This window comes from Penicillium citrinum (assembly GCF_028827155.1).
Source record: "Penicillium citrinum strain IBT 23319 chromosome Unknown utg000006l:1.0-3011923.0:1.0-3012962.0, whole genome shotgun sequence".
Lineage (NCBI taxonomy): Eukaryota > Fungi > Ascomycota > Eurotiomycetes > Eurotiales > Aspergillaceae > Penicillium > Penicillium citrinum.
In genome coordinates, this window is record NW_026622691.1 from 71,114 (window position 1) to 96,919 (window position 25,806).

At 45.9% G+C, this 25,806-nt stretch overlaps 11 protein-coding genes across 11 annotated transcripts; 5 read left to right on the forward strand and 6 right to left on the reverse strand.

The window, feature by feature from the left end:
• Positions 1-392: 392 nt before the first annotated feature.
• On the forward strand, positions 393-1,935 carry N7469_006571 (uncharacterized protein; the record flags this gene model as incomplete). The annotated part of the gene is made up of 6 exons (XM_056645489.1): positions 393-608; positions 669-761; positions 822-1,019; positions 1,084-1,438; positions 1,495-1,557; positions 1,613-1,935. 6 exons carry the CDS (start codon positions 393-395, stop codon positions 1,933-1,935), a joined length of 1,248 nt encoding a protein of 415 aa, XP_056498930.1.
• A 132-nt stretch (positions 1,936-2,067) lies between these two features.
• Positions 2,068-3,696, reverse strand: N7469_006572 (Zn(II)2Cys6 transcription factor; the record flags this gene model as incomplete). Its single annotated transcript, XM_056645490.1, has 3 exons — positions 2,068-2,984; positions 3,038-3,573; positions 3,632-3,696. 3 exons carry the CDS (start codon positions 3,694-3,696, stop codon positions 2,068-2,070), a joined length of 1,518 nt encoding a protein of 505 aa, XP_056498931.1.
• A 955-nt stretch (positions 3,697-4,651) lies between these two features.
• On the reverse strand, positions 4,652-5,802 carry N7469_006573 (NAD(P)-dependent alcohol dehydrogenase; the record flags this gene model as incomplete). The annotated part of the gene is made up of 2 exons (XM_056645491.1): positions 4,652-5,557; positions 5,626-5,802. The coding sequence occupies 2 exons, from the start codon at positions 5,800-5,802 to the stop codon at positions 4,652-4,654; spliced, it is 1,083 nt and encodes a 360-aa protein (XP_056498932.1).
• Positions 5,803-8,627: 2,825 nt separating this feature from the next.
• N7469_006574 (uncharacterized protein) lies at positions 8,628-9,443 on the forward strand (the record flags this gene model as incomplete). The annotated part of the gene is made up of 1 exon (XM_056645492.1): positions 8,628-9,443. The coding sequence occupies one exon, from the start codon at positions 8,628-8,630 to the stop codon at positions 9,441-9,443; it is 816 nt and encodes a 271-aa protein (XP_056498933.1).
• Positions 9,444-9,477: 34 nt separating this feature from the next.
• N7469_006575 (cysteine dioxygenase) lies at positions 9,478-10,255 on the forward strand (the record flags this gene model as incomplete). The annotated part of the gene is made up of 2 exons (XM_056645493.1): positions 9,478-9,723; positions 9,791-10,255. The coding sequence occupies 2 exons, from the start codon at positions 9,478-9,480 to the stop codon at positions 10,253-10,255; spliced, it is 711 nt and encodes a 236-aa protein (XP_056498934.1).
• Positions 10,256-10,950: 695 nt separating this feature from the next.
• On the forward strand, positions 10,951-12,820 carry N7469_006576 (uncharacterized protein; the record flags this gene model as incomplete). Its single annotated transcript, XM_056645494.1, has 5 exons — positions 10,951-11,113; positions 11,200-11,336; positions 11,392-11,474; positions 11,533-11,751; positions 11,806-12,820. The coding sequence occupies 5 exons, from the start codon at positions 10,951-10,953 to the stop codon at positions 12,818-12,820; spliced, it is 1,617 nt and encodes a 538-aa protein (XP_056498935.1).
• Positions 12,821-12,939: 119 nt separating this feature from the next.
• Positions 12,940-15,062, reverse strand: N7469_006577 (putative glucan 1,4-alpha-glucosidase; the record flags this gene model as incomplete). The annotated part of the gene is made up of 5 exons (XM_056645495.1): positions 12,940-13,590; positions 13,646-14,283; positions 14,333-14,429; positions 14,492-14,775; positions 14,834-15,062. The coding sequence occupies 5 exons, from the start codon at positions 15,060-15,062 to the stop codon at positions 12,940-12,942; spliced, it is 1,899 nt and encodes a 632-aa protein (XP_056498936.1).
• A 1,331-nt stretch (positions 15,063-16,393) lies between these two features.
• N7469_006578 (putative alpha-amylase) lies at positions 16,394-18,654 on the forward strand (the record flags this gene model as incomplete). Its single annotated transcript, XM_056645496.1, has 9 exons — positions 16,394-16,549; positions 16,601-16,639; positions 16,693-16,808; positions 16,855-16,963; positions 17,012-17,240; positions 17,291-17,453; positions 17,503-17,649; positions 17,695-17,935; positions 17,992-18,654. The coding sequence occupies 9 exons, from the start codon at positions 16,394-16,396 to the stop codon at positions 18,652-18,654; spliced, it is 1,863 nt and encodes a 620-aa protein (XP_056498937.1).
• A 107-nt stretch (positions 18,655-18,761) lies between these two features.
• Positions 18,762-20,462, reverse strand: N7469_006579 (putative extracellular lipase; the record flags this gene model as incomplete). The annotated part of the gene is made up of 1 exon (XM_056645497.1): positions 18,762-20,462. The coding sequence occupies one exon, from the start codon at positions 20,460-20,462 to the stop codon at positions 18,762-18,764; it is 1,701 nt and encodes a 566-aa protein (XP_056498938.1).
• Positions 20,463-21,966: 1,504 nt separating this feature from the next.
• Positions 21,967-22,653, reverse strand: N7469_006580 (UbiX family flavin prenyltransferase; the record flags this gene model as incomplete). Its single annotated transcript, XM_056645498.1, has 1 exon — positions 21,967-22,653. One exon carries the CDS (start codon positions 22,651-22,653, stop codon positions 21,967-21,969), a length of 687 nt encoding a protein of 228 aa, XP_056498939.1.
• A 533-nt stretch (positions 22,654-23,186) lies between these two features.
• On the reverse strand, positions 23,187-25,342 carry N7469_006581 (Zn(II)2Cys6 transcription factor; the record flags this gene model as incomplete). Its single annotated transcript, XM_056645499.1, has 6 exons — positions 23,187-23,227; positions 23,273-23,349; positions 23,403-24,170; positions 24,255-24,456; positions 24,505-24,761; positions 24,810-25,342. The coding sequence occupies 6 exons, from the start codon at positions 25,340-25,342 to the stop codon at positions 23,187-23,189; spliced, it is 1,878 nt and encodes a 625-aa protein (XP_056498940.1).
• Positions 25,343-25,806: the final 464 nt, after the last annotated feature.

The following is a 25,806-nucleotide window of genomic DNA, read 5'->3' on the forward strand; positions in this document are numbered from 1 at the left end:
GTACAATGTTGGCCACCGACCATTTATGAACGGGACGGGAAGCTTTGAATACCGAAACGCAAGGAGATAGTGAGCAGCAATGACCAATCTCAGCTTCTGTACGAGCTTCCCCAGACAATAGAATCATCGATAGGTGATTGGATCCGCGTCGGCAATTATGACAAACAGCACAGAACCAAAGATCGGCAGCGGAGACGCCACCACATGCAGCCGTCGCATAGATAGCGGGGGCTTCCGTCGCTTATCATGGATATCGCATGGATGTTCATTGGAGGAAGCGAGGGAGTTCCGACGCCAGGAAATAGCTTCACTCACAATGATGGATATATTTGAAGGTCAAGGACTCTCTGGTTTTTCTTGTATCAGCCTAGATTCTATCTATTGTATCCAAAATGCCTTCGCGTACCGATATGCCGCTTCAAGTCGCCGTTATTGGCGCTGGTCTGGGCGGACTTGGTGCCGCTGTCGCTTTGCGTCGCCAAGGGCATTCTGTCACGGTTTATGAGAGATATGACTTTGCTGGAGAAGTGGGCGCGTCTTTGAGTGCAGCCTCGAATGGATCCCGGTTTTTGGAGGAGTGGGGAGTTGATGTTAAAGCTGCAAAGCCGGTAAGTGAGGAAATGAATATAGAGACGAGGCGCAATAAAATTAATTGGAAAGTGTCAAAGGTCATTCTCAAGCAGCTGATCATGCATAATTGGGAAGATGGTGAAGTGCAAAGCACGTATCCCCTGGGCGACTACAAGTCGAAATTTGGCACGGTAAGCGACTAGGCCATTGAATATCCTGAATCGTATAAAAACGGAGCTAAAAAGGCCCAGGACTATAATAACTTCCATCGAATCGATATTCACAAGCAACTTATCAAGTCTGCATTTGAGAATGAAGGAGAAGGCCCAGCTTGTGTCCTTAATGTCAACCATAAGGCAATCGAAGTTGATGCGGAAGAAGGGAGGGTCAAGTTTGAAAATGGGGCTGAAATATCAGCCGATATGATCGTCGCTGCTGATGGGATCCGAGTAGGTGTTATACTCAAGCGCCGTGATACGTGATATGGTCAGCAAATATACTGATCATACCTAGTCGCTTACAAGGGAACTCATTGGTATAACTCCGGAATATACCATGTCGACCTCATGCTGCTACAGATGCATTATCGGAGCAGATAAGCTTCGTTCGCTTGATCTAGAAGATTATATTTCCAACGAAGCAATTGAATACTGGGGCGGATATGGAATCAACAAAATCGTCATGTCACCCTGCAGTAATGGTGAAGTGGTAAGCTGCTACTGCTTCTACCCAGCTTCGTTCAATAATCTTCGCGAGGATGGTTGGAATATTGGTGCAACGCCAGAACAACTTGTCGAGACATTCCCTGACCTTGATCCGCGAATGAAAACCTTGATGCTGAATGCTGAGGATATTAAAATGTGGCGGCGTGAGTCAAGCCTAAGTATTGCTTGTTGGTGAGGATGATGCTGATGATGAATATAGTATATAGACACCAACCATATCCTTTCTGGACAAAAGGCAAAGTCTGCTTACTGGGCGACGCTGGTATGTATTTACAATTCCCCGAATGATGGTTTCCAAAGTCTTACCAATTCTATAGCACATCCAATGATGCCGGATCAATCGCAAGGATCGTGTATGGCATTTGAAGATGCCGGCGCTCTCGGTATCATTTTCAAGAAGAACTTCCGAGAGAAGTACAGTACAAAAGAGGGCCTATCGTTGTATGAGAAACTGCGAAAGCCTCGCGCCACTCGAGTACAAGAAGCAAGCTTTCGGGCCCGAGAGGACTTGAGCGAGCGTATCGGCTGGAGTTCTTCAACTGACCGTCCAGGGAAATTGACTATTGAGGAGGTCTGTGGATACAACATGCGAGAGCACCTAGACAAGCTTGTATCAGAGCTAGAGAAAAGCGAGGCTTAAAGCTTGAAGATTGGTTGTATATCGATGCTTGAATGAAAGAAGATTCACTATGTACTTATTCATTATTGTCTTTTTATATTAAACGCGTTTATCAACCAATGCAACCCATCGTATATGATTATTCATAACTTTCTACACGAAGACTACGCCAGGAAACTGGCTATAGCGTACTGCAGCCCAGTTCATATCGGATGCGTTGGTAGCACCACCCCAAACAGTCTCCAAAAGCTGTCGAGCATGTTGGATATGACTAAATCCAAGTGTATTTTCCATCACCATAAGTCTTTCCTTGACAATCATGCGTCGCTCAATACTCACACTACTTGAGCCAGAAATGACAAGGGGAAACAAGAGACACCCCTCGACACTGCTAGCATAAGGAACGAGCTGTACAGCATCCAGTATCTCAACAACAGCGCGCTCCACGAATTCGTGAGCCGGGTCATAACCCTCGACCACTTGATGCAAACGCAATCGAATCGCCCACTCAAATGCAACTGTAGCGCGCTTCGTATCAGGTTCTGGTTCAGCGCTCCGATCATGATCCGCTCGCCACTCATCGATCCGGCTTTCTACCTGTGAAGCCGCAGCTCGGAAGCCAATTTCGGATAGTTCATCAACACGCTTGCTGCGGTGATTGGCCAAGATATTGACCATTCCGAGAAAGTCGAATAAGGCGGGTGATATTCCATAGATAGCATCCGTAGATTGGCTCTGCTCCAGCGCGGGGACACTCCCTCGACGGAATGAAGTCGTCAATTCGGTCATACTATCATTTTCGTGGAGTAGTGGCGGCTTGCACCGAGAGATAGTTGACATCGAGTCAAGGTAATGAAATAAACTGATGCAAAACGTCCACTCATCTGTTGACACGAGGGATCGGAAGGCTGGTGATTTTAAGATTGCGCTGGCAGCTTTCAAATGCCATTTCCACACTCGAGATGTACCATCAAAGAGCTCTGTTAAGCATAGGAGAAGCACAGTGGCGCAGGCTTCGAATATAGTGTGACGATCAGGGTCACCCAGAAGACGATTGACCTGAGTCAGGGCTATTAGACGTCAGTCTGTATTCCCATCTCATTCGTATCAACGAACTACAAACCTTTCCCTTGGCGCTTCAACGCACATCCCCAAATGCTCGGATAGACTCTTCTCCAATGACATCCACTCAGACTAAGAATAACACTAGTCACAGCATCTGACGCAGCTGCCAACGGCAATAGTGTACTCAAGAATGGGTTCCGATGTGTATCATGGGATCTGGATAATGCACGGGATACGACGTGGATATAGTGGTTATAAAGCGATCGGTCCTCTTCACTGCACAAATATGGATTCGCAGATAACAGTGGGCGATTCGTGGGGAGTAAAACTGCGTTTTTCTCAGGCAAAGGATGTGGGAAAAGCGTGGCGATAAACTCGTCATCATCATGTGGCGTGATAGAGTAGGTACTCATCCGATCACCGTCGGATACTTCAACCAGGTCTGTCCCTGCTGGTCTATCTTCTGGCTGGCTCTCGGGGGATGAAGAATCTTGTATATCATTCGTGACGGAACTGTTCGATGGCCACTGACAAGGTAAGCTCAAGCGTCGACAATCACTGCATCGTGGGTGTATCTCATCACATTTCTTCTTCCTATAAAATTGATCAGCTTCCGAAAATACATCGATCTCCACTATAGGTATTGATTTACCTCGCCTTGCAGGATAGGCAGCCGCCACGAGACCGCGATGCACGGGGTCGTCGCGATGTCGACATTAGCGTAGCACCATATTCAGTAGGACTCCGTGGTTTACAGATATGCCCAAGCCCTGTTTGAATGGGATTAGTTGCTATCACGACTTTCCTGATTATCGTCCAAAGGGCCTAAACGAACGTTTACAACGTGAGCACGGTTGACTACCGTCGCATCGTTGTTTCTATTCCAATTAGTATTCATCTTCCAATTAATCAAGGGTACATCACCCACGATACGTGCGCATCGAGCACAGACTCTTCCTGGCGTACTCATGGCCGGCGGGGATATCTTTCCAGTAGAGACTCCGATGAAGAGGAGAAGCGACGGACTTCTTATCGAGTGGAATTCCGATCCGACGGAGAAGACGATAAGACAAGAGCAACAACATTCATCCTAGACTTGACCTAGTTTAGTGCGAGAATTAGCGTGTTTTTTGATGCCAAAGTGTCAAAATGGTTCAGTGCGGGGAAGGGTTAATTTCCCCGGATTTCGGGGCGAATCGAATTGAATTGCCGAGGATATCATTTTACATTTGATTTAGTCTTTTGAGGAGAGACTTGTATGGCAAAAATGTATTTATCTGGACGTGAAATATCTAAATTCCAAGTGTAGTAAATATGGTGATGCTCTGAAAAATACCCTTACCTTGACTCCTTGGGATATCTTTATAGAATGAAAGTCTCAGCTCCTAGCTGAGGTACATGAATTGACGACCCCTGAACACGGAATAGAATACCTCATTTCCGATATATTTGAAAAGATGAACATCATTACCCCTGGTATCACACATAGTTTATAGCAAAGGAGAGAGAGAGAGAGAGAGCTTTACGCAGCGTTTGCGTTATCTAACCTCGTACTGGTTCTACGCGACATTACAACAATGCAGAATCTGATAATCTAATCAACGACTGATCAATTGCTCTATTCTGGTATCTCTATTCAATTCTCTTCAAATCATTATTCATCGTACTGTCTTTACCACTCGTTGGCAAGAACATAACGGAAACGAGCTTTACCCGCATCCATATCCAAGATGGCCTGGTTGGCATCCTTCATAGGGCGCTCTTCAACCCAGGGGTGGATCTTCTTAGTAGCAGCAAGATCCAACATCTCGCGGATCTCATCGGGACTACCAATCAAAGACCCACCAAGCTTGATGCCTCTCACGATCAGACTGAAAGCAGGGATCTCAAGCTTGCCATCCTCAGGGGCACCCAACTGAACAAAGGTTCCACGGGTGCGCAGAAGCGAGCAGTACTCGACAATGGGCATCTTAGATGAGGAAACAGTGGAGATGATGAGGTCCAGAGACTGGCTGTTCTGTGCTGCCCAATCCTTATCCTCGGATGTAGCAATGTAGGCATCGGCACCCAACTTAAGGGCATCCTCCTTCTTGTCGGCCTTGCGAGAGATCGCAACAACCTTGTCGGCACCCAGGGCCTTAGCGAACAAAATACCGAAATGGCCTAGACCACCAACACCGACGATACCGACCTTCTTACCGGGACCGCAACCGTGCTGGCGAAGAGGAGAGTAGGTCGTGATACCACCACAAAGCATAGGGGCAGCCTCGGCAGAAGGGATAGCGTCAGGGATCTTCACGACGAAGTGAGAAGGAGAGCGGTTGTAAAGCGAATATCCACCGTATGACTTGCCACCATTCAAGTATGTTCCATTATAAGTTCCAGTCATGCGGTTGCAGTGCTGCTCAAGGTGGTTGGCACAGGCTTCACAGTTACCGTCGTAGTTCTGGCATGAGCCACTTTGAGCACCAACGCCAACACGGTCACCAATCTTAATATCTCCTGTAGCCTTGGAACCGACACGGACAACCTTGCCGACAATTTCGTGGCCAACGCAGCATGGGTAATCGGTAGGTCCCTGTAAGAAAGTTGGATGTTAGCCATTGATCCCGAGTCAAACCAATCTCCAATCTGTCAAGACCATACCCATCCACTGCGCAGAGTGTGCATATCAGAGCCGCAGATACCACAGTGAGTAACTTGAATATCGACGTCGTTCTCCTCCCAGGGCTTAGGCTCAAACTCCTGCCACTTCATGTTTCCCTCGGCGGCACTGGCATCGAGGCCCATCCAGCCCTCGAACTTGTAATCGGTAGAGCTCATTATTGCTGAGTATATTGTAGTGTTGATAAATTTGGATAAATTGAAGTGATTGAATTTATACAGACATCATTTCGAGGACCATTTCACCCTTTTTATATCATTGTAATTCATTGTCGTCATAGCAAAATCCACCAACTTCAAAAATCCCACAATATTCTCCCTACTGAACCGCTGATGATACTCGCTGGATTCTCCAGCAGCAAAAGGGGTTCCACTCGTGGATCCGATCCAAAAAAAACTTCAATGTCATCACGGTTTTAAGCCAGAATTATGTCCGCGCATAATTGCAAGTGGATCTGGGTGGAATTCTCCTTCATAATTGAATTGGCGGTGGAAGGCAGTGCACAGATCGGAGTCAACAGCAGTAAAAGGGCATCAGCACTTTAAATTTTCATCAGCAAAGTCAGTTCCTCTTGCTTAAATCCGGTAATCCAATCATGTTTCGGTGTATCGTACATACCTTAGTGGTTAGGTGTCAATGTGGCGGATCTAATTTGAGTTGACGATTTCTTGTCTTTGACGCCACCTTGGTGGAATCAATTGGAGATTCGATTCGATCGGAGCACAAAAATTGTGTCAGCCCGGCTTTAAGATATCTTTTCCTTTTGTCTGCTAATCTCCAATCTGAATCCTTGATTCATCGCCGATCAGTCTCGGAGACTTCTTTTAGGGCTTCTCGGCCAGAATTGCACCGTGTCCGTCGGAAAATCAATTCTACCGCAAAAAAAGGGAAATTTTCGGGAAATGCGCGGCTCGCCGCGGAGTTTAATCTTCGATTTGATGACAGTTTACTCCGTAGTAGGTTGTAAAAAGCAGGACTAGTTATCAGAAAACGTACAATGTTATCCGGAGTTCGCGGATCGTCTTGAAATTTCCCTTGAAGAGCCTTCTCCTATAGACAAAAAATGATTTCTAGTTAGTCATTTAGGGAGAATGCTGTAAGCGGATGGACTGTATTCAAATTTCAGAGGAAGATGATAAGAAGCAGTTCCTTAAAATAGTAACCAAATCAACCATTATGTATCTTTGGCTGCCTTTTATGACAATGCTCGATTAAGGTGCTTCCAAGCATCCTAATCGTGGGAATGTTCCCATGAAACTTCCTTTCGCTAATTACGACTTGGACCAATACTCAAGCGCTAGGAGCTCCGCTGCCTGTTTGGTCTGCACATGAAATTATAATGCCTGGATTGGGTGGCTCTACATGAGCAATCGCCGCATGTGCAACCGACATTGGGGCTGCCACTTTCATCTTACAACCCGGATATATTTTGCCGCTTCCTGAGAGAACACCACATTCATATATTGTTCAGGGGACATATCGGGGTCCAGTTTAAACCTTACAGCAGAAAGCTGCCCCTTAATGCTTTCGTGCCACTCAGCAAACTCAAAACTGGGCTGGGAAATCCAAAGTGGTGTACGTGAATGCTGCCCGCGTTTCAAATTTGGCAATGAGAAAAGAGCCAGCAATACGCAAAAGGGGCCCTGTTAGCCATCCGAGAGGTCCCCCAATTGCAAATCCCAGTGATGGCACCTCCTCCCCAGGATGCTGCAGCCTCGACAACGCTTATACCTAACTTTTTGAAAAAGGGTCTCCAGTCACCAGTCTGATAAAGACCAGGGGCATGGAATGCTCCGCCAATCAAGATAGCGAACGTGGCCCCATTTCTAAAGAAAGAATATCGAATCAATATCGAGATATCTGCTATGCAGGCAGCACGAATTCAATCGATGATTATATCAAGGAGCGGGAATCTGTCATGTTTTCATCTTTAGAATTTGGTGGAATCCTCTTATTGGCGCATTTCGTAGTGCGAAATTGGTCATTGTTTACATGAGTGTACTTTACAAGCTCGTTCAGTTCCTCCCGTCAGCATTGGCCAGAAGGATAGACTGAAATGACGGTGGTTTCTCTCTCTTGGTGTAAAATGATATTAGTAGCTACTTCAACGTGGGACATATATTTCATTGTGTTGGCAACTTGAACACTTGGACAATACATTTTCGAAAAGTCGTTATTCGTGTTCATGCAGAGAGATCTGGGATAGGAAAAGACAAGAAAAATGGATTGATTCGAATACGAATCAATGACGGTGGGTAGGGAGAAGGAAGTGACTAATTCCTTGGGCCTGCATAGAGACAAGTTATGATAACCATAAGGCATGACCTAGGCTCTTTGAATGCATCGAAGAACCTTAGCAGACCTCGACTATTCCATGTCCACCATGATAATTCGGTTCCAATGAGTCATGGTTCGCATCCAAGAAGATTGACTCGGGGAAGACAGTGTTACAAGGTAGTAGCCTCGCGAAACGTCCGCATGCAGGTCTCGCACTAATTCATTCTGCAGCGGGTTTGAATTTGCAACTATGCGAGGCTTTATGCCTGCTCCGCACGTTGTGTTACATTGCACACCAATAGAAAGTATCATATTACGAAATAGTTCCTTTGCAACACACGTTAGAAAACTGCTCTACCGCGCTCTCTGTCTCTTAAATACTATTTCGGTGCACCTACATTGCACTTGCGTTGCCACCTCAGCGGTATTACTTGTCACCGCGTAGATTTAACGGCGATCTTTGCGTAACGGTGTAACAATTACCGATCAATGCCGTTGTAGGATGCGATTTGGAGGCCAATAACCTCATTCATATCAATTTCAGTAGAGCCACCCGTAAAAGCTGGCCTGTTTTTTCTGCCATTGTGCTTTCTGTTTCGAGTTTATAAATAGTCCATTGAGCCCACTGAAAAAAAAAAGCAACGCATCAATCTCAGCTTCGTCAAGCAGACTCTTTTTTCAAGCCCTGAACTTTTGATCTAGCAGCATGGCAGACCCTCTTGACTTCGCGGATCCTTTCTGGGATGATTCTCCAGTGGAAACTATCGCAATTAATGGTCCTGAAAAATTGTCATATACCCCTAAAATGGCCGCATCAACGCAGCCATGGGAAGGTAATTCTATGAAGTCTGGCACAAGCACTGCTTTTCAAAGCATTCCGTATCTCTCCAAGCCGGTGGATTCCTTGCCCGGTAACTTCACAGAATACATCTTTCCCTTTCCCTGTCTTCCCGAGAGCCCAGTTTCAAACTCGAAGTCGGTTAGTGTGAATGAGCTCAAGGTCGTGGGTCAGGGAACCATCGCCGTGAAATCCACAGCTACTCAGAGCATCGAGTTTCTCGTTTCGAAAAAGTCGGATAATGGAGATGCTGGATTTCCAAAGTTGAGCCTGAAGCTTACACAGACACAAGCCGTATTTTCGAAAAAGACCCAGACAGGAGAGACCCCTCTCACGGGTACAATCAGCGTCAAGAGGCCAGAAGCTAGTCAATTCATACCGCAGAGTTCCCCTCCTGGCGGCACCGTCTACTGGCTATCTATTGATAGAAGTAATTGGCTTTTACGTTATGGAAAATACTACACCTCTAATGCATTGACACTGATTGAGGTGAAATTGGATGCCGATTCGGGAAAATGGTTCGAGGGGTTCAATATTGTGGAAGTCAAAACGGACAACAATGTAGGCATCTTGACCCAAACTCTGCATTATGAACATAAGATTAACCTCACGAAAGAACAAAAAAGTCACTACCTCCCGTCTGCCTGTTACGATGGACCTTCCACCCCTTGTCGTGACAAATGAAGCGGTTTCTCTCCGAGACTTAGACCTCGCGAGGATGACCACTTGGGCGAATCTCCCAGACGCATGTCAAAGCTTATATCACAATATTGCTGGTAAAAATATTGGTCTCGATGCAGAAATAGGATTCAAGAATCTTGCGGACGCAATTCACAATAGTGTTACCGAGAAAGGACATTGGGCTTACAACAAATTGCGAGAGAAATGCAAACCGGATCCCCAACACCCAACTCCGAAAAAGTTCGAGAATCAATATCTCCGCATCACTATCGGCTCGAACAAGGTATTTCACTCGACTTTGAGATTTGTATTCATATAAGAACTCTTGCTGACAAGAATGACTTGGACAGGGAAACTCACCCGGAATCCCTTACGTAATGGAAGTTTGGCCTCCTGGTCACAAATCACCCATTCATGACCACGGCGACGCATGTGCAATCATCCGTGTGCTCTCTGGTACAATCCAATGCAGCTACTATGATACTCTGGTCTCGAAGGTTGAGCCAAAACTGCTAGGTCAGCCGATCGAACTGGATAAAGATCAAATTACATGGTTAGGAGACAATCAGTATCAAATTCACGCCCTGGAAAACATTCGAAGTCGAACTTGTATCACGCTACAGTGCTATCAGTTCCCAAAGGAGAACGATTTACATGAAGAGAAGTTCCGATTCTTTGATGCATCTTCGAAAGAACAGACGGATTTCCATCCGAACAGCGATTGCACTTTCACGGACTTTTACAATATTATGAAAACGGAGTGGGATAACAAGAAGCCTTACTCGGAGTCGCAGACAATCTCAAAAAAAGGCTGAGAAAGGTCAACTGGGGGATTACACACTGGATGAAGTTTTGTCTGTCTAGCTGGTCAATGATGTTCTGTGCTCCCTATATATAATGTTACTCTGGAGCCCCATTTCAGATATTATCACTGTCAATTTCGGTCGTTTCTTGGAAAATACTACGTCTTCAAAAAGCCTTATTCAAATTATTTTCATACATCAGAAGTTCCTTTGTTTCCTCAATGCTGTTGGTAATTTCGAAGCATATCGGCAAATCTTACGAGTGGATCCATGATACCATTGCGGACCCCAATGACGATCAGTACCTTGTATAGCACAATTTAACAAATTGATCATTCAGATCAGCCAGTAAATCAGGAAAAGTCAAAAAAGAAGATTAGATTTTGAGCTGAGGAGAAAAAGTTGATCATTTTGTTTACCAATCTACTCATCACCCGTTGATGATAGTACTTTTTATATTAAAGTCAACAGCAAATTCAACAAACAATCAAAGATTGAAATGCGGAGAGCCCCACAATATCGCGTGCTTTGTGAACGGAATGAGAACACGATTTTCCGATATTATTATTGAATCCAGCTCTTTCAGACGATGCATCGGCTACAAGAAATCAATAAATGGGGAATAAGCCCCGCAGACTTTTGTGGACTTCTATTTTACTTCGCGCATAACATCCACAACTAAACCTCAAGTTCGCCAAAGAGGAGAAATGGCGACGAGGCCACATTATGGCACGCAGGACGTGTCTGAAAATGACCAGCAAAGTAATCCAGAAACGCAGTCCATCATCAATAAGCCACAGCCGGATGATGAAGAAAGGCCACTGCTCGGACATTCCGATGAGACAACGCCGACTGTGAAGCCTGTAAAAGGTGTTGGGACTATCATCGGAGTACTTTTATTAGGCATGGCCCTCTACCTAGAGACTTGTATAATCATACTGACATTTCATGCGAAGGTGAATTTATTTCTAATGCTGACGCCACGCTTGTCATGGCCGCTGCCGGGCTCGTTTCCTCCGAATTCGATCGTCTCCGCGATGCAAGTTGGCTTTCAACCGGATATACACTGGGACTTTGTGCTGCTCAACCAATGGTATGTAGTAGACTCAATTAATTTCCAGGACAAATTGGCTGACGGGGGGGGCTAGTATGGTAAATTGAGTGATATCTACGGCCGCAAGCCTCTTCTACTTGTGTCTTATTTTCTCTTTGGTCTCGGGTGCATTATCTGGTATGAAAAACGCCACTCGCATATAATTCATTGATTTCACTGACTCCGGGTCTTTTAGTGGTGTTGGCTCGCAAATGTGGATGGTCATTCTGGGACGAGCAATTAGTGGAATGGGTGGAGCAGGCATCATGACTGTCAGCTCGGTTATCATCACGGATATTGTCCCCAGGCGTGAAGTTGCATCATGGAGAGCGTATGTGAATATTGCTATGACCCTCGGTCGAAGCCTGGGAGGTCCTGTGGGTGGATGGTTAAGTGATACAATTGGATGGCGCTGGTAAGTCGAAGCAAAAGAGCCCAGTTCACGATCAATTTAGCTTACATTCGACAGGCTATTTCTCTTACAAGCACCCTTTGTTGCATTGGCCGCGTTCCTGGTTATCATTAAGCTTGAAGTGGATCAGAAAACAGCATCCGATGAAGAAACCTCCCTTTCAAAGCTCGCCAAAGTGGATTTCCTGGGAACCGGTCTGCTTGGATCTGCAATCGTCGCCATTACCGGTCTCCTTGACCAAGGAGGAAAATCTTTCGCCTGGAATTCATGGCTTGCGGCAATCATGGGTGGAGGAGGATTACTTCTTCTAATCTTATTTGTGATTGTTGAGGCTTTTGTCGCCAAAGAGCCCATTTTCAACCTTCGCATTCTAAGGAGACCCAACGTTGCTACCAGCTACATTATTGCGTTTCTTCAGATCACGGCCCAACTTGGAATGTTATTTTCCATCCCATTGTACTTTCAAGTCACTGAAAATGCTTCAACTACAGCGTCGGGAGTCCATCTGGTTCCAGCTGTGGTCGGAAATACAGTCGGCGGCCTTTTAGCAGGGGGCTTCATTCGCAAAACTGGACGTTACAAGGCTCTTCTTATCCTGGCCGGTCTTATTGCATCGATTTCCTATGTCCTTCTTTATTTCTTCTGGAATGGGCATACATCATCCTGGGAATCTTTATACATTTTCCCCGGTGGAATCGGCACTGGCATTGCGTCCGCATCAGCATTTATAGCCATGACAGCCCTTCTGGCCCCGGAAGAAATGGCAATGGCTACCGCGGGATATATGCTTCTGGTTAGTTTTGCAATGACTGCGGGTGTTACGACTTCAAATTCCGTTCTGGGAATGGAATTCCAGCGTCAGCTTCGTCGGAACCTACGAGGACCTGGCTCGGAGAAGGTCATTAGACGTGCGATGGCGAATGCAGGTTATATCAGCCAACTGAAAGGACAACTCCGGGAGATAGTTCTAGATTGTTATCTCTCAGGGCTCAAGCAGACGTATATTGTCTCTTTTGTGTGCTCCATTGGGGCCGCATTCTTTGGATTGTTCATTCGCCATCACCAATTGTGAATAAAATGAATTTTCGCGAAGCACTGTTCATGGCAATGAAGAGTTCAAGATAATTATAAAATAATATCATTCCCGAGTACCTGACTAGAAGATACCAACGGACTAAATGATTCGGATATCTATCTCCAAGTATCACTCACCGTCACGGCAGTCGTCGCACACGCCGCTGGAACGGTATATGAACGATTTGGATCACTTTCCCACTTAGTGGATCCATCGCTCTCGACACGAATATACTTATACTGAATAACCTGTCCAGCTGGCAGGGTCTTCGTGACATACCAGAGATGATTCGAGCTAGTATACTTGTCCGCGCTCAGTGCAATTGCGTTGCTAGTGTCCCAACTACCCAGCCCAGCGATTGATCCAGCCAACTTGATATTCTCACCATATGTCGTAGTAGCGATGACATTAAAGGTGACCGCCACAGAAGTTGGGGTGGTGCATGTGGTAGTCGTCTTCGAAGTCGTCGTGGTTCTGCTAGTTGTCGTTACGCTAGTGGTAGTAGAGCTCGACCCCCCGGTCAATGTGCTTGGCCAATTCGTGTTTGTCGCCGTGCTATAAGTTCCTGTTGCAGAGGTTGCGTAGCATTGGCCAGGGACACTGCTTGCAGATGTCTCGCCCCATGAAGGGGGCACAACCGAGTTACGACGCATATTCGCTGTGAGAAGAGCTGCATATGACCAAGTCAAGTCGCGAGCTGACTCTGGCGTTCCATCGCTCTTCGAGAATTGTTCCGACATTGATCCATTTGTATAAGCATATTGTTCCTATGAATAATCAGTGGTGTTACAGAATTCAATTCGGTTATAACTGGATGCTTACTGCAATGCTCATATAGCCGTCCGCATATGTCTTGACAGCGCTGACAATCGACGAATATGTAGCACTGCTCGAGGAATAGGTGCCAGTAGCGGCTGAGCTATACAGATCCTTGAAGAAGTTCAACGAGACGCTGCTGATGGTGAGGGTACCAGCCTTGTCCCACTGATAGAGAGCATCGTAAAGAAGCTCAGCAGCAGCCATCGTGCACAAATACCAAGGGTTGCCATTATAATAAGAGTCCTCGGGGTAACGTCCAACAGCAACAGCTTGTCCCGCTGACTTTCCTGAGTTGACGGTATATATAGACCGGAAAGAGTCTGTTACCACCTTATGATTTGCAAGTGCACGAGCCGAGCAAGGTTGGAAGGTCGTGTCATCACAACCTGCCTCGGGATCGAAAGTATGGATGCTTCCAAGGATGGTATTTGCATCCTTTCCAGTACGGCTACTTCCGAAGTTCGCCAAAGTGTAAGAACCTGTCCAATATGATTGCAAGAAGCATAGAATCTGGGGTGCCTGGGAGTCGCAATAAGAGCAGGAGGATCCCACTTGATTAGCAAATTTACTGCCCTCGACTAGGGCACGATGTTGAACAGCGGTGGTGAAGAACGATTCCCCGTTCACTTCTTCCCACAAATCTGACATTCCTTCAGTAAAATTCAACCCAGTGATATGAGAGTAACTTACCGTATCCAGAACTATTCCAGTACTGTGCGACGTAGGAAAGATCGTTACGGACAATTGGCCAAACGATATCAGCAGCCGTAGATGTGTATCCACCATCCTGGAAACCATGTTAGACTGTTTTTGGATTTCACGGAATAAACTAAATGCACAATGACATACAATCAGCCATTGTCCGAATGCGATCAGCGCAGTGGCTCGGAGAGCAGGACCATCACGCTGAGGTCGTCCCCACGACCCAGTGTATGAGGTCTCATCCACATTGAACTTGGGTTCGCCAAGTCCACCACTTGAAAGACCTCCTGAAGGGTTTGAGATGGTCTGGATGTAAGCCTGGGAGCTGATGTACTCCTCAATGACGGTGAGTAGGTCCGTATCGCCGTTCTTGAAAAGATCCACTAGCGTTTTCACAACAAGAGCCGAGTCACGAGTCCAGGTATAATAATCTTTGGTCCTGGTTTTAGCTTTAGACTCAAGAAAGCTCAACATCATATGATCACTCACAGTCAGGATTGCTTGTACTCGGACTAGCAATCACGATGCCCGACTTGGAGCTTTTCGCATACGCCCCATCAGACCCAATATTATCCAATATACCCTCTTTAGCAAAAGGGACTTCAGATGCCAACCAAGTATCTAGGCTATCAGTTGCACGAGGGGCAAGCTGCGGGGCAGCTAGAACAGCCGAGCCAAAAGTCAGGGCACACAGCGTAGTCCAGAATCGAGGAGCCATGATGATTGACCGATGATTTCTGTTCTATGGTTACAGACGGGTGCTCACATGGCTTTTATGTGTAGCCTGATTGCTAACATTCGATTTGGATGGATTTCGAACGAGATCATGAAATTACAGGGAGCATGGCTGATGGTGGGGAAGTGTGATGAAGCGGAGATCCAGGGGGGGCTGCAGGCTTGCAGGCTTCCTTTTTGTCCGTGCTAGTGTTTCTTCTGCAAAATTTGTGCTTAGACTATATTTTCAATTCTACGAATGGTATTCATTAGAGATAATTGCTTTTTCATCAGTCTGGCCCTGCCTTTTCTCGGCTTGCAGAATTGCACGTTCATTCTTTTTGGACTATTTGCATATAATTTGAACTTCCGCCTGGTCCAAATAATTTTCATGATATTCAAGTCCCTCCACCACAACCTCGTGAGCTCACATTTTCTCCTGAAACTTGCATTCGGCTTTAATTACTCACACCCCGCAGATTCTCCGTCCCCTGCTAGTTCAACGCCCATCGGGTCATTCGGAGACGTGACCACCAATCAACTTCCTTCATCCCATTGTCCCTGGACGCGTCGGCTTCGCCTAGGAATGAGGCGTTTTGGCAAGAAATACGATCTGCATGAGGAGTGGACAATGACGTGCGTCTTTTTAAGAACAATCGGCACTTCAAACCACTTCTTTGTAAATGTGGAGAAGTCCGGATCGACCATCTTGACTAGCGCGCGGAGGATCTCCCCGTTGAAGGCTGGCGTTGAACGCTAAGATGAACCTTGCAGAGAACATTATTAGCCGAGCATATTCATTTCGCGGGTTGATGTAGAATACGGGTTTGAGTTTGGCGTTGACTGCACATTCCAAGGTCCTCAGCGTCGAACATCGACGGATAATATGCGAAATCCTCAGTATCTTTGACTTTTCAGCGCCGAAGACTGACGTCGGGAATATCATGGCTATACTTCTTCTGACCGTGATATGGAAAGATCTTGAGGTGAGTGCATAAGGTTGCATCTAATATGCAAGCTACTGAAACAGAAAGGTCTCCGTACGGACATTCTAATTTACCAAGACTATTGCTTCTATACCAAAAATCATTACCTCAACATAATCCAATCATGATGCCAGGCACGGATTGAAGAAAAATATAAACCGATCTCGCTCCCAACTATTCGCTCTTGGCCCCGACAATCAGCCGAAACCCATTTTAAGCTATAAAGACAAATACGTGCAAGATATACCAATATTCAGTGCTCTTAATATTGTGAGACTACACTTATAAAGCACAATCGGTTAAATACTGGTCTCTAGAAAGAAGCTTGCATCTTTCAAGCCAAAGCAAAATGTATATCATCTTCGCGGCTCTACTGCTGCTTGTGAACAGCATTTCTGCGCTGACTCCTGCGGAGTGGCGCTCACAATCAATATACTTTTTACTCACTGACAGATTCGGACGAGAAGATAAGTCAACCACGGCAAGCTGCAATGTCGCTAATAGGGTAAGCACTCTTCTCGACTTGCAAAATGGCCGTGCAAACTAACATTGTTAGGCCTATTGTGGCGGTAGTTGGCAAGGAATCATCAATAACGTACACAAGGCCACATGATCCCTTAACCTGTATGCCCGGCTAATTCTCTCTAGCTGGACTACATTCAAGACATGGGATTCACTGCTATTTGGATCACCCCAGTTACCGAACAGCTTCAGGGCAATACCGGGTATGGGGAAGCCTATCATGGTTATTGGCAACAGGACATGTAAGGCTGCCATAAACTTGCTCTCACAGGAAGCTCATACTGTTAGATATCATGTGAATGAGAAGTACGGCACGGCAGCAGACCTACTAGCACTCTCAAACGCTCTTCATGATAGAGGTATGTACCTCATGGTCGATGTAGTAGCAAATCATATGGTAAGTAACAAACCCCACTCTATTTAACAGTACTGACCATACCTCAAGGGATATAATGGCGCCGGAAATACTGTTGACTACAGCATTTTCAAGCCCTTCGATTCATCCTCATACTTCCACTCATACTGCCTCATCACCGATTACAATAATCAAGACAACGTGGAAGATTGCTGGCTTGGCGACACAACCGTTTCTCTTCCTGATCTCAACACTGACCTATCGTCTGTTCAAACAATCTGGTACAACTGGATTTCAGATCTGGTCTCCAACTACTCAAGTATGAGGTCCTAGCTCTTTCACCATAACCAATAACTAACAATATACCAGTCGATGGTCTCCGCATCGACACAGTCAAACACGTCCAGAAATCCTTCTGGCCGAGCTATAATAGCGCGGCTGGGGTATACTGTGTTGGAGAAATCTTTGACGGAAATCCAGCTTACACCTGTGATTACCAAAATTACATGGACGGTGTCTTGAACTATCCCATGTGAGTGATCCAAAGGGCCTGCAATGTTGTAATAAATCTAACCACTTAGCTATTACCAATTGCTCTATGCTTTTCAATCCACGAGTGGAAGTATTAGCAACCTGTATAATATGATCGGCACAGTTGCGTCTGATTGCAAAGATCCTACACTGCTTGGCAATTTTATCGAAAACCACGATCTGCCTCGATTTGCTTCGTAAGAAAGTTCCGTCCTTTGGGAGTACTATTTCTGACTGATTAGATTCACGAGTGACTACTCTCTTGCGAAGAATGTTCTCTCATTCATTTTCTTCTCGGACGGGATTCCAATTGTCTATGCCGGTCAAGAGCAGCATTACAGTGGAGGCGAGGACCCTGCAAACAGAGAGGCTACATGGCTCTCGGGCTACTCGACGAGCGCTGAATTATACAAGCATATCTCGATGACAAACAAGATCCGCAAACTAGCTGTCTCTTCTGACTCCTCATACATAACATCCAAGGTAAATTTAGCTTTTTCAAGCTTCACTGGATAAAAAAAAGCTCTAACGGAATGCAGAATACACCATTCTACCAAGATAGCCATACAATTGCCATGAAGAAAGGATCCAGTGGTTCACAAGTGGTTACAGTCCTCTCTAACTATGGCTCATCCGGTAGCTCATTTACTCTAACCCTCAGGGGCAGCGGATATTCCTCCGGCACCGAGCTCCTGGAGATGTATACGTGTACATCTGTCACAGTTGACTCCAGTGGAAATATCCCAGTTCCTATGGTATCTGGCTTACCTCGAGTATTAATGTTGGCCTCTGCTGCGAAGAGCAGAGGACCATGTGCATCCCCAAGCTCTACAACGACAACTAATGCAATGACCAGCACTACCATGTCCGCTTGTACTAAAGCAACTGCATTGCCAGTACTATTTAAGGAGACAGTGACAACTTCCTATGGCGAGAACATATATCTCTCAGGCTCAATCAGCCAGCTTGGCAACTGGGACACTAGCAATGCGATTGCTCTTTCCGCAGACCAATATACCTCATCCGATCCTCTTTGGTATGTCAGTATTACTCTTCCAGTGGGTACGTCATTCGAATACAAGTTTATCAAGAAGACAAGCGGGTCCTCTTCGGTAACCTGGGAAAGCGATCCAGATCGCAGTTACACTGTTCCAACAGCATGTTCGGGAACCACGGCTACTGCAGCGGCAACATGGAGATAGGAAATTCACGGCTTGATGTAATTATTTCAGAGCTGTTAGGAATTTGATTTTTCTGCTTTGATTTTTGCATTCAGTCCTTGCAAGGGGCCTTATGACTGTACTATCTGCTAGATGTGGAAAGATCCAACATTTTTCAGAATGAAGTTATACGTATCCTGTCTGAAATCATCCTGAAGAAGAGCACCGCGGTTGTTAAAAACGTGCATCAAGGTCTGATTTGTTCCCCAGTCGGGCCATTCCATGAAGTTCTTGGCCCTAGAATTGGGATCAAGATCATAGACGAATGACATGTAATACGAATGAAACGACTTGGATGCGTAGTTGGGCAGGATTCCGTTGAAAACTTGTAGGATGTCAGACCCATGGAATGTCCCAAGGATAGGAGTACCATAATCATAGCTGGAAAGGTAAGACCACGCAGCTACATCTGGCTTTGCTTCTTTTGCAAGCTTAAGGAAAGCTCGTCGAGTTATAGTGAAGGTCAAGTCTCCCAAGATTGCGGCAATTCGTTTATATTGTGGGTACCAATTGTTGAAGACTCCGGTGCGAAATGGAGACCCATATGTTGTAGTGTCTGGATAAGTTGCCACGAGCTCTTTAATTTGGTCTTCAGATGCGCTGTGGAAGAATATATTCTTCAAATACTCGACGATTTGGGAAGTTGTTGTGATATTGGCTTGAAATAAAGCGAATATAGTACCTTCATCCTCCTGATCACCAACGATGAAAGGTACAGAGGCATACTTCCCACTAGTAACCAGATTTTCAGGAGAATCTGTCAATATCTTTCCATCTGGACGAGGAAGATATGAGAGAGCAACAGAGTTATACGACAGAATCCCAGGGACAGAATTAACTGCGTTGAGAAACTTAGTATAGTCCAATCCGCGGAGACAAGCAAGAGTATCACTGGCAGATGAGCACCCTGCATTGTCAACAACGGTATCATATACCGCTTGGCCCTTGCTACTGTCAACGGGGTCCGCTGGTACGATACTCCCAGAGTTCATGATTCCAGCGCGGAAAAGAGGCGACCCATTATAAGTATTATCTCCGTCGTACAGGGCCATTTGGTCAAAGACAGAAATCGAACCAGCGGATTCACCCCAGATCGTAACTTTCGACGGATCACCACCAAACTCTTCAATGTTATCTGCAACCCATTCCAGGGCGAGACGCTGATCCAGCAAGCCCAAATTTGCCGAACCATCTTTTAATATCTCCGACCCCGGCATGAACCCAAATCCTCCAACACGGTAGTTCATGGCAACAAAGACTATGGGCATGCCTAACCCCACTGATGCAGAGACCAGAGTAGAGCCATCGTACATCTGAGTCGAACCAAGCTCAAAACCACCACCGAATATCCATACCAGAACAGGTAGCTTTGCATCGGCCTTTGTTCCAGCTGGACGGCGAATACTAACAGTCAAGCAATCTTCACCCGCATTTGTAATTCTTTGGAAAATTGGGATATTGGCCAGCTCCCCCAAGACTGATACCGGGAAGCCACTCGTATCAGTGGAGAAATAGAATTGCGGGCAAGATTTTGCAATCCCAGTGGCCTTGACTGTACCGATGGAGGACGATATTGGTTTCGGGGGCTTCAGCCGGAGAGACCCAGTTGGAGGTTGCGCAAATGGTATGCCATTGAAACTGTCGATTTTGTTTGAAGATGATCCGATAACCGTCGCTTGAGGCTTTGAGAGGGTGACTGTTGGAGCGCTTGCTCTCTTTTCCTGTGCTGGTGCTGCAAAAGCAACCGGTACAGTAAACAGAAAACATAGATAAAGCTGTGACAACTTCATACTGGACTGAAGCTAGAAGACTTCTTCGGAATTCAGACTCGGAAAGCTGTCTTTCATCTCAATTCTATGAGGAAAATCTCTCCCTTATAACCAATTTTCCATATGCTTCATCCCAGCCATAGTGAATAAACATGTGGTTCCTCGGTTGAGAAAAAATATCGCAACGTCAACACTGACCACACGATGGAGAGGGGCTCTCGAGAACGAGCCTGGAGATCTTTCCATGCTGAAAGAGGAATCTCCGCCGTGAATGGTCATGCGTGTGCCAATATCGAATATATGGATCTGGCGAAATGTCAATGTATGTCAGGATGAAGTTTGGTTGGTCAAAGAGAAGGCCAAGGAGTCAACACTACGAGTGGATAATTATACAAGTATCTCATAGGAGGAGCGTCCGAGTTCGAACCTGTCGTCTGACCCATTCTGGGCGTGCACGAACGCTGATATGCGATGTGACAACGTCGACCCCGCGAATCCTGAAGATGTGGGGAATATCCTTCACACTAGAACGGAGAGGCTGCAGATCGTCGGATGGACTCGGTTGGTCCGTCAGGATTGCATATACCCAGTGAAATCAGTCATCTGTGAGGAACGAGTGGCAAAAGAGACGAAGCTTTGTTATTCCGCTTTCTATTGGAAAGCCCTTTGTTCCTGAATATCGTAGATGTAAAGACCAGTCATAGCTAGCCATGAACAACTTCAAAGAATCCGGAACGCGGCCATGGCCGATCTGTAGTACGCAAGCTGGAGGACTCTTGGGATTTCTAGGCAGCAAATTCCAATGTAAATTTCTTTTTTTGGAGCCAATCATTTCAGAGTTTCAATATAGAAAACCTAGCCAAGCCACGCATGTTCCGGAGGACCTCCCCAAATGAGTCCAATCGATTACTCTGCATTTAATCTATATAGAGTCTGAAGAAAGCAGACTATGTACCTTAAAAAGCGACTGTGTAGATGCCGAGGCAGGGTATTATCATCTGATATCTGAGGGAATCATCTTCCGGTTTTGAATTTCATTCGAAGCTGCCTAGTGTTAATTTTTGCGTAGTCGAAGACCGTCCAGCCCCACATCTTCGAAATCAAGAAATTTATATCAAGCATCGAAGATCGTCTAGAGCGAAGATCGATTTATTTCCCCTTCTTTTATTGATGCTGCCCTATTGAAAGCCATCATGCTAACATGCTAGTCTTTACTGCCTAAGTTGCTCTACGTAGTGAGAACTCGCCTTTGATGACCGCCCAGATAGACCCTGTTAGATGAACTATTGTGGAGTCTTCAGAAAAAAGTACTAAGACATGCATATCTAGGGAGTTCGCGATGGCCAGGAACATGTCGACATAACTTGACTCCAGGCGCACAAACGTGCTTTTAAAGTGATTCACATGAAAATATCATATTTTTGACACATAGTATATTAACGCCAATAATTCTCAATGCAACACCCACCATGCAATATGATTAAACCATCACTAAAACAGTCAATATATTCTGATCTCAGAAACTTCATTTCTCGGCCTGCCAACCATCCCACCGCTCAAAATCCCCTGTGTCCAGGTCAAACAAATCCAACATTCGACCAACACTTTGATTAATGAGATCGTCAATGGACGCGGCCCGAATATAGAAAGCCGGAACGGGTGGGAAAATGATAGCGCCACTCCGAGTGATTTCCAGCATATTGCGCAAGTGGATGTCACTTAATGGGGTCTCCCTCGCAACAAGAACCAATTTGCGCCGCTCCTTGAGCATAACATCCGCCGTGCGTGATATTAAATCATCACAGAATCCACTATGTATCGCAGCGAGAGTCTTCATGCTACATGGCACAACGATCATTCCGTCTGTCTGGAACGACCCGCTCGCTATTGGCGCAGCCATATCATTTATAGAGTGGACGTGATCGGCAAGGGCCTTGGCATTTGACGGATGGTAATCTGTCTCATATTTGATTGTTGCTTCGGCCCATTTGCTCATAATAAGGTGTGTTTCGATATTGAGACGACGAAGGGCAATTAGGACTCTGATTCCGAGGGCTGCGCCAGTTGCGCCTGTCATGGCAACGACGATGCGCTGTCGGGGAGGTGAAGATGAGCGGTGATGTTCGGTAGGCATTGTTTCGGGTCCGTGGGAGCTTCCAGGTGAAGCACGACCGGATTGAGGAGTTTGGCTGCCGGAGAGTAGCGAAAGCATCGAAGAGGTTGAGGTATTGTTGGCGAGTATTCAGAAGTTTTATAGTATTTATCTGCTGAGATCAGATGATGAGGTGCACTGAATTGTATAGATTGTTGTGGCTAATAGAAGCAACGCAAGATTATAACGAAAGTTTTATATTCAGTTGTGGCAAACCGACTATTTGAATTCTCGAAAAGAATCAGGGAAGCCGAATGATTCTTGATCGGCCCGATTTTCAGGCTCCGAGGTAGTCCGAGGCTCCGATGCCGAGATCCAAACGTGCCGTAACACGCGGGCCGGGAAGATAATGGCCGAAATAAAAGGGAAAATCTCAGAGGAGAGTGGATATATCATTTTTGATACTGCTCGCTAGTGATTTCCGCTCCTTCAGTTGTGTTGAAACGAATGAATACACTACCAAGGGTCCGTTAAGCACTACAACTTCTTGATACTATCGGGACGGGAGCAAGCAGAGCTTGCCAGGATCTTCAATTTAACTATTCCTAAATCGTCGTAATCCAATAAATTACACCTTTCCCGAGGGTCTGATCCTATAAGAAACTGCCCTCCTGCGTGAAATCAAACATCGGTACTGTAAACGTCAGTCGCTGAAAGGCCATCACTTTATTCAACATACCATTCATGATCGAATCCAGATAGGTTACTGGGGATATATCAAATGCATTCGGCATTTCGAAATAGCTATCAAAATTTCTAGGGGAATTAGCAGCATTCTTGAAATATAATTATAGGTATAATAAACATACCCATTAAACGGTGGCGCATTTTGCCCCGTTGCAGTATACTCATCTTCGACCGGTCGGTCCACTTCTCTATCCAAAGCACCTCGAAGTGTTACTAGTGCGCGAATATGTCTAGCTGATAACCACTGTCGATCCGTTTCTGCCATGGACCCGTCATCAGACCTCGAATCAGACGCTGAAAAGACATCGATGACTCGCTGTTGTAAATTGCGGCATTCAGGGTCGTTTCGAGTCTCCTCCCACATGCAAAGTAAAAGCGTTGAACTCAATACAGTATGAACCATAGACCAACTACGCAGAGGGACAACACTCAGTGCCTGAAAATCGAGAAACGCTCTCGAAGCATCAATCAGACTTCCCTTTGCGCGCGACCGCAGTATATCAGAATGTGATATAGGTTCCTGTGATTGTTTCATGGCTGGACGGCAAGCGACAGATACACAGAACGAAGTATGCATTTTGAGGGCTAGGTGTTCGAGGTTTTGTTGCAATGATGTGCAATTATCCCGTGCAAAGAGATGGGGTTGAGATTTCTGGAAAACATTGTCGATGTGCTGTAGATATTCGATTGCCCGGTCCCCAGGAGGAATACCTGAAACTTCAGGGCCCAAGATATCAAGCCCTACTCGAGTCAGAAAATGCATGATTTCCGTGTATGAAAGGCCCTGCCTCTCGAAAAACGAGTTGTCAAGTGGCCATCCCGAGACTGATACAATGGCAGGGCGATCATAGCAAAGGCAGAGAAGACTATCTTGCCAGACAATCGTTGACCTATGTGATGTTAGTCTTAATTCAAGCTCTGGACTCGGATTCGATGAATCTTACCACAAGGCTCTGGCCTTTGTTCTTACATACTCAGGCCAGTGGATAGTGCTACGCTCAGTATGCAGACCCATTGTCTGTGCCAGCCGGGTTGTTGTACCTAGCAACGCCCAGGCTGCATCCGACTGCCCCATATTTTGCAAGGTGTTGCCTACGATTAACAGCGCTTGTATTATATCCAACGAAGGACGAAAAAGAAAGTTGGCCAGTCGAAGTGCATGAAACGATCGACGGGCTGAAGGTCAGCTAGGGCTGCAAGTTATGTCGAGCCTAAGAAACATACCGAAATCTGTCGTTAGCTCCAGACGCTGCGGATATTCAATATCCGAGTAATGTGCACCAGCTGCCAGAGTTGCCAACAGCAGACTTATATGGCCTATCGACTTATCCGAGGCCCAACGGTCTATGATTTTATCGGTGTCACGGAAATCACCGTTTGCATGACCATTCAGATAAGTACACAGATCTGATTCGAAGCGATCCATATCAGCAAGGATCGGGTTGAATGGGTACGCCGTGATGCGATAATAGTGAAAGAACCTTGTAAATTAGCATAACCGCATATACAAAGACTAGCCGGTCTCATACTTCAAAACCTCCGTCCGTTGCGGCAATATTTCCAATAAGGAGTGCCAGCGTTCATGAGGAGTCTTCGAGTCCATAAAAGGATAAGCATTGAAGGTATTCTGTAGACCAAGTACAGATCCAACCTCCCTTGCAACGGAATCATAGGCGTCCGAAGCCCTCAAACGCAGAATCGAGACCACAGAATTATCCCCTGAATAGACATAATTCTTCGAAGCCTCATCGGAGTGGATGCCACCAGCATCGGCAGTCATGATACTATCATTCGCAGTATCACCATCCACATTGCGGCATCCCGAGCCTTCCGAAGACTTGGCATTCCGCGCGCTCCCTGCTGGCACGGGCGATGATGTCTCCCTTGGACCAGCTAGCTGATACGAGCAGATGTGAGGATGCTTGCGACGAAAGCAGGTGCGGCAAGGATTATGGCCATCGCATTTCACTTTACGCTTGCGACAAGGGTAGCAGGCGTGTGCTTCGCGTGCTCGGGATTTGAGTCGGAGGACTCGGTCGGCTTCGTCTTGGCTAACGGCCATGCCGAAACGATTTCGAGAACTTCGACACGAGGAGACAAATTGATCCAGTCAATCAGATTCTGATTAAATGATTTCTTTGATATACTTAGGCCCAAATTGTGATGCAAAAGGATGATTGCCGGCAAGTATAAAGTTGGCAAAGACTTGTTAATGGATCTTCGTGCACAGACCAGTTCAAAATGCTTGAAGCGGTAAATTTTATGAAGATTTTCAAGGAGAGGGCATTTTGGACTTTTTACAGTATGGAGTGCTATTTTGAATAGACCGGGCAAATTTCATCATATATAGCCCTATTCGAGAATAAAATTAAGCAGTTATAGTAGTACTTCTGAGCCAAGTTCCAACTCAATGTAGTACCTTTGGGGATAGTTAATTTATACCCTAGTAGGATATATCTTCAACATGAGATGGAAGCCAGAACAAACCTTTATTGCAACTTATCGCACCAGCAGCCCTGCTGGAGC